Below are 7,254 nucleotides of genomic sequence, written 5' to 3' on the forward strand. Positions count from 1 at the left end.
CAGGATTAAATGAGAGCAGGCAGATAACACATAATCACACACAATCACACAATAAAGCCCCTTAATGTACACTGGATAGATACAGTACCCATAACCATCCATCATCTCCCATGGGCTTACACTGCTGTTAGAATTATGAAGCCTTGACAGGTACCCAGTGGTTTTGTAATCTGCACTTCCAGCCGATTTTTCTATCCAAGCAGAGTTCCACACTTCTTCCCAGCTTACCCCACCTTCCTGTCCCCTCCGCAGATGAGTTCAGGCACAGGCCAGGAGGGCGGGAGGTGTGCACGCCAGAGGACGGGGGCAGAGTGCTGGGCACACGGCCCAGCCACCAGGCACGCGGCGTTCCCGCTCTGCACCCGGCCCTCCGTCATGCGAGGTGGCCCGGGGCTCACGGAGGCGACTTCGGGGAACCGAGCGAGCGGCCGTGTGCAGAGCCCCATGAGCCGCACGGCCGCGGGTGATTCAGCGCGGGGCGTGTGCAGGCAGCGGCCGGGGGCGGGCTTTTGCACTCGCCCCGGCTCCTTGTGGCTATAAAGCCGGCCCTCGGCGGTGCGTTCCACCACGCTTTTGCCAAGTGCTTGCTTTTTGTTCTGCTACTGTGTACGGAGTCCAGTTGTCGGTTATTAACGCTATGGATCCCAACTGCTCCTGCGGTACAGGTAAGGAAATTCAGAGTCGTAGGTCTCGGTTCCTCGGGCATGGGGATGTTTGTGGGTAAGGACACTCACCGAGACCTCTTGCATTCCGGCTGTGGAGTCCACGCATGGTTCTCACTGCCCTTTTATTTATTTATTTATTTATTTATTATTTTTTTTCAGGTGGTTCCTGCACGTGCGCTGGCTCCTGCAAATGCAAAGAATGCAAATGCAGTTCCTGCAAAAAGAGTGAGTAGAATCTTTGGGACCACACTCTTACGCATCCCTACTCTTTATTCCCCGAGGGGAGTTTAAACTGGATGGTTGATAACCCTTTCCTTGGGAGGGGAGGTGCTGCTTCCACGGTGCTCCCACTGTTTAATCTCTGCCGTCTTTCTTTCTCCAGGCTGTTGCTCCTGTTGCCCGGTGGGCTGTGCCAAGTGCGCCCAGGGCTGCATTTGCAAAGGGGCGTCGGACAAGTGCAGCTGCTGTGCCTGATCCTAGGGAGCCTGTTTCCGATGTAAATAGAGCGACGTGTGCAAACCTACAGTGTTTCTTGGTGCTTTTTGTTTTGGATACAACCCTGACCAGTTTGCTACATTCCTTGTTGTTTTTCCTTATAAAATACGTGAATTACATAATAAAAGCTGTGGACTTATATTCTCATTTTGTTTTTCCTTTGCGTGCCCACGAGGGTTGGGGTAGGGAATTCCACCAGAATTGCAAAAACCTGTTTCTGGACACAGATGTTAATTCCTTAAGACTGAATGCTTTAAGGCAAAGCCAGTGAGTTCAGGGACCTTCATCTTCGGTAAAATGAAAAGGCATCATTCCAGAGGATACAAAGGCCTGGGAGCCCTGTGTTCTCATGCCAATTTTGTTTTTAAGTAATCACCTATTCCCAGTGTGGGGTTTGAACTCACCGCTCAGAGATCCAGTCACGGCTCTACAAACAGGCAGGTTCCCTATCAATACAGATTTAACGCTCCCCGGTTTCTCTGCCTAACTTCAGTTCCTCATGGAGTCAAGGCTTGAAATTGACAACAGGATGTGTGTTGGGGGGAAAAACCCTCCCCTGTTCTGAATCCTATCTGGGGCTTAAAAAAAAAAACACCTGTGGGAAAGTCGCGTTTCTTACTTTCTATCCATCCCAAAATAAACCATGGTTTAATATACATAAGGGTGCCTGGGTGGCTCCGTTAAGTAACTGCCTTACACTCCGGTGGTGATTCCAGGGTCCTGGGGATTGAGCCTTCCATGAGGCTCTCTGCTTCTCCCTCTCTCTCTGCCTGCTTGTGTGAGCTCTCTTTAAAAATATTTATAGAGGGGCGCCTGGGTGGGTCAGTGGGTTAAGCCTCTGCCTTCGGCTCAGGTCAGATCCCAGGGTTCTGGGATCAAGCCTGGCATCCGGCTCTCCGCTCAGCAGGGAGCCTGCTTCTCCCTCTCTGCCTGCCTCTCTGCCTGCTTGTGATCTCTGCCTGTCAAATAAATAAATTAAAAAAATATTTATAGAAAAAAATACAGACTTTATGAAAATGCCATAAAAGAACAATATAAAGCCCATGTTTTTAGGTTGAGCACACATGATTTCAATGAATATGGGAAGAACAAAATTAGTTTTTATAATGCCACACATACATATATATGTACACGGAAGATGTCCACTGAGCACTAGAGAGAATTCACAAATGCCCCGGTGCCATGGACCACACACCTTGAGGACCACTGTCCTGGCTATCCCTCCCCACGGGGAACTTGCCTCCTCTCTGCCATTGTGCCACTGAGGGAACACCCTGTACCCCTGAGAGCTCCCTGCTGTGGCTTGGCTCTGAATCTTTGGAAGTTCCTCCCTAGGTCAGGCTGGAATCTGTCCCTTCAGAATCCAGTTGTCCTTGGCAACTTGAAACCAACGGAGTGACTAGAGAACTGGAGGGAAGTGACCAGCCATTTCCCAGCAGGAGGGAGGGTACCTGGGAACTGGTTCCAGATGGAGGAGTTTGCCTGTGAACGGTGTTGGCTGATTTTTGCGCTTTGGAGGGCGTGGTGGTGTTTATTAGGCGGGAGTGAGGCCCACAGTGACTTGTAATTAATGACAACGGTTAGTCCCCCTGGCTATTTGTGGAGCGAATTGCTTCTTGATGTTGGATCACAGGGAAAAAGGGAGTCATGTCCGGAGTCGGGCCCCTGCTTGCCGGCAGGTGCCTGGTGTGAAAGGGGGATTTCAGAAGGCAGTGTGTGTCCAGGGCGTGGGCTTTGGTGTTAGGCAGTCTGGGTTCACAGCCTACTTTGCCACAGGGGGCCTGGACCAGCTGCTCAACCTCACTGAGCCTCCATTTCTTCCTTGGTAGAAAAGAGATTCTGTCTCTGTGTGGGCATTAAATGACAGTTTCCTGGCTCCTGGCTAGGGCTTAATAAACAGTGGTCAGTATGTCCACACCGACATTTGTGGAGAGGGTATCCTGTTGGATCCCAAAAAGCTCTTGGGGAAAGGGTCATTAGTTAGGAAGCATTACTCTGGGTTGGAGGTTAAGGATGGGATTGGAAATCTGCTGACCCAGTGCTGGGGGAGGGGAGGTACCTCCTACACGATGTCCCCAGGGACAAGATGCAGCCATAGCGTTTGGACAGACATGAAAGTCTTTACCATCCTTCACGTCCTCTGGTCTGTAGGAATCAGTGAGAGAGTGAACATGCAGGGGCTGGAGTAACTGTGCTGTCCTCTGAAAGGTTAAGCAAACTGCCCAGGGTCACACCGCCCCTTATTAGGGGTCTCCGGTCCATCGCTGCCTGATGATGATTCACTAGGTGCTTGTATCGCTTCTCACTAGTCAAAGCTGGAAGAGCCTTTGGGGATGGACCAGTTGCTCCCCAGCTTGAAACATGGGAAACCAAAGCCCAGAGAGGTCACAGAGCTATGCAGAGGGTCTGACTGCCAGCTCAGGGCTCTCCTCACGCTGCCTCTGTGCCAGGCGTCCAGTGTCTCACCTTTCCCATGAAGTCATGGTGCCGGGCGCTAGTGGGAGGCCATGATGCTGCAGTAAGCCCACCTGAGTGCCACTCCCCTCAGTGTCACAGCTGCTTGACATAAATCTCTCTGGCATACAGCTTCCTCTACTCTAAAAAGGGGAAAAAAAAAAAAGGCATCTGACTCAAATGATTGAATTAATACATATAAAGAACTTAGAACAGTGTCTGGCATGTGATGAGTGGTCTATTAATATTCACTGTTACTTTATTATTATTATATGTACGTAGCATAAGGCATATTTGTTTATTTCCAGACAAACACCTGGGCCTGAGGTGCTAGGTATGACTTTATTATTACGATGCATAGCATAGGACAAATAAGCTCAGGCTGGTATGCGCGGTTATGTTTCCTGTGTGGTCTTTATCAGCCACATAAGAATATGACCTATGGGCCAGAGAGCATCATTCAATCTCCTCCACACAACTGTGATCCGCATGGTAGGTATAAAGCCACGAGAAAGATGTTCTGTGCCTTATATCAGATACCAAAAGACACCTGCTCATTTTGTTACCAACTACACCATATTTTATTAAACATCGTACTTTGAAATCATTCCTGTTTTAATTTACATGAAAAGGAAACTGTTTATCCTTAACTGAAAATGAGAATCAGTCTTATTCCAGACATAGAAAATAGCAAGAAAAGCATAGTTAGTATATAAGAATATAATATATAACTATATATATTTCACTAATGGGTCACCTTTTTTTTTTTGCTACCCATGGTTAATGTGGCAGCCTTTTTTTTTTTTTTAAGATTATGTTTATTTATTTGTCGGACCGAGAGCACAAGCAGAGGGAGAAGCAGGCAGAGGGTGAAGCAGGCTCCCTGCTGAGCCGGGACCTTAACATGGGACTCGATGCGAGGACCTTGGGATCATGACCTGAGCCGAAGGCAGACCCTTAACCGACTGAGCCACCCAGGAGTCCCAATGTGGCAGCCTAACTCTTAATGAAAAGGTTTCAAGCAGTAGGCAAGTGTAGCCATTCCCACGCTACAGTCAGCTTTATCATAGACCTTCTCTTTCCCTTAGAAAGCTGACTGGATTCATCAGAGTACAACTTCCTAGCTGTGGGACCTGGACCAAGTAACTTAGACTTCTGTATTGTAGTTATCCATTAAGAAAAAGTGCTTAGGAGTAATAGTAATTCCCTTTTGGGGTCTTTGTGAGGGTACACAAATCAAAAGTGAATATAACATGGCCTGACACATACAAAATGATATTTAAAGTCTCAGATGTTGAAACGGAAATAACTACTTTTTTTACTTTTTTATTCAGAGACCGGTTTCCCTGTCACCATCTCACCCTCTGGAAATCGCTGGGACTGGGGTGTCCCAGCAGGTGTGGGGTGCACTAGTTGTAATGCCAAGAAGACCCTGCATGATCGCGCCCCTATATCCGTTTGGGCGAGCAGAATGGAGAGAGGCAGCGGTCTGGGTCCGCCACACAGTGCACAGCAAAAAAACGCCCTGAAACCCCAACCCCACCTGGGGCCACGGGGACGACAGGCCAAGGGAAGCAAAGGTCACATTCAATGCCTGTCCTCTGCACACAACTCTCTCGGATCGCTCTGCACACGCCCTCCCCACACTGGGAGAGTCCAGGGTTGCACACGGGCTCCAGGAAAGGGCGACCCCGGGGACGCCTGCACCGGGTACAGGGGTGGGGAAGGCGGTCCGGACCCAGGCGCCGGGTTCCCAGAACACGCGGTAACAGGGTCGGCTACCGACCTCGGGGAGACCCACAGGGGCGGGCAGGGTGACTGAGACACGGCATGCCAACCGGCGCGCATCCCCTCCGCACCGTGCGCAGCGAGCCCAACCGACGCCCCCCCCCACCCCTCCCCCGAGACTCGTGCGCCCGGCCCGGCCAAGTGCACACAGCACCGCCAAGGCCAAGGCGGGAGGTGCGCTCCCGGCAGGGCGGGTGCAAGGGCAGGGGCGGGGCCTTTGCGCCCGGGCCACTGGCTCCGCCTATAAAGTCAGCCCGCTGAGGCGGGTTGTTAAAGTTCTTAATAGATTGCATTTGTGGTGTTTGTTGTCGTCTGTTCGGGTTGCTTTTTCTATTCTATTGCAAATGGATCCCAACTGTTCCTGCTCTAGCGGTAAGAGACCACGTATTTGGAGTCTTAGAGAGGATGTTTCGTAGGTTACTGTAGTGTGTTCTTGGAGTCAGAAGGGCGGGTTTTGGGGGTTGGAGCTGAAGTAGACTTTTAAGAGTCAGCACGTGTTGCGGGTTGTTTCTTGCAACACGTATGTCCGAGTTTTCTTCATTTCTTCGGCTTAGAGTGGAGGGTGTTTGTGGTTACGTCGAGGTTTGCTGTGGGTCGGGGCTGCTGGTTGGGGACCGCTGTTCAGGCTTTGGGGGGTGCCAGGAGGTGATGGCAGGCGGGGACTCTGTCTGCTTGGCTTACGTTGGTCCTGGAGTTTGGGATCCTCTTTGTGGAGTAAAGATTTGGAAGGGACCTACGTTTTTCCGACAGTAGAGGAAAGTGGGGTGTTTCTTAATGATACTCGGTGGGTCAAGAAAGGAGCTCCCAGGGCTGGGCAATGGCCGGCGGCGCAGGGAGGTTTGGTTGACCGAGTGCTGGAGCTCCTACATCATCCTTGCTCACTACTGTTTATTTTCTTGGCAGGTGGCTCTTGCACGTGCGCTGGCTCCTGCAAATGCAAGGAGTGCAAATGTACTTCCTGCAAGAAGAGTGAGTGGAGTAGGCTTTTCCGTGGGGATCAGGGTCTGGGCTTGGGGTGGGTGTGTTGGGGAAGCCCAGAGCTGAGCAGGCAGGAATAGGCCAGTGACTCAGTCTCTGCGCAGCCCCCGCCTTGAGTCCCTGACTCGGAATTGGAGCTGAAAGGGCATGTAGAGGGGTGAGTTCCAACCTCAGTCTAGAACAGGAAGACTGAGGTTCCGAGAGGTCAGCAGATAGTGTCAGGGAAGGAGGCAGAACTGCAGTCTACATGTTCTGCCTTCCAAACTCTTCCAGTGTCCTAAACACTTGGTATACATGAGCTTGGTGGCCACGTGTAGTTTGGCTGATCTGGTGCAGCTCATTTCTGTGGGGACAGCCCGGAGCTGCTAGGCAGGGGGCTCCCCCTCGCTGATTTCAAGGATTTCTATCTGGAAGGCAGCGGATCAGCCTGTCTTGTCTCTGGGCCCCCGTCACTGTATCTCCAGACTTTCTGCCCTGTCTTGGAATCAGATGGGGGCAGGACAGTCTCTTCTAGGGTGTAGGACACAGTTGTCTAGGGACAGCATGTCGTTCTCAAGTCAGGGTCCTCGGGGGCTGGGGGCAGGGCCTGTGCCAAGCCTGTTCTTAAGAGGGGGTTCTCTGATGCTTTGGCTCTTGTCACCTAGGCTGCTGTTCCTGCTGCCCAGTGGGCTGTGCCAAGTGTGCCCAGGGCTGCGTATGCAAAGGGGCGTCGGACAAGTGCAGCTGCTGTGCCTGATCTTGGGGAGCCCGTTCCCGATGTAAATAGATCCACATGTACAAGTCTACAGTAAAGACTTAATTTTTCATACTACTTGACCCATTTGCTACATTCCTGTTTTTATGAAATATGAGTTATAATAAAAATTTAAACTTA

At 50.9% G+C, this 7,254-nt stretch overlaps 2 protein-coding genes across 2 annotated transcripts; both read left to right on the plus strand.

Annotated features, from left to right (window-relative positions):
* Window positions 1-529: 529 nt before the first annotated feature.
* On the plus strand, window positions 530-1,304 carry LOC116579895 (metallothionein-1E-like). Its single transcript, XM_032325830.1, has 3 exons — window positions 530-665; window positions 825-890; window positions 1,048-1,304. The coding sequence occupies exons 1-3, from the start codon at window positions 638-640 to the stop codon at window positions 1,137-1,139; spliced, it is 186 nt and encodes a 61-aa protein (XP_032181721.1). The 5' UTR covers window positions 530-637; the 3' UTR covers window positions 1,140-1,304.
* A 4,353-nt stretch (window positions 1,305-5,657) lies between these two features.
* Window positions 5,658-7,254, plus strand: LOC116579897 (metallothionein-1). The gene is made up of 3 exons (XM_032325831.1): window positions 5,658-5,774; window positions 6,306-6,371; window positions 7,025-7,254. Exons 1-3 carry the CDS (start codon window positions 5,747-5,749, stop codon window positions 7,114-7,116), a joined length of 186 nt encoding a protein of 61 aa, XP_032181722.1. The 5' UTR covers window positions 5,658-5,746; the 3' UTR covers window positions 7,117-7,254.

Source organism: Mustela erminea, chromosome 19, assembly GCF_009829155.1.
Source record: "Mustela erminea isolate mMusErm1 chromosome 19, mMusErm1.Pri, whole genome shotgun sequence".
In the NCBI taxonomy this organism is placed as follows: Eukaryota; Metazoa; Chordata; class Mammalia; order Carnivora; family Mustelidae; genus Mustela; species Mustela erminea.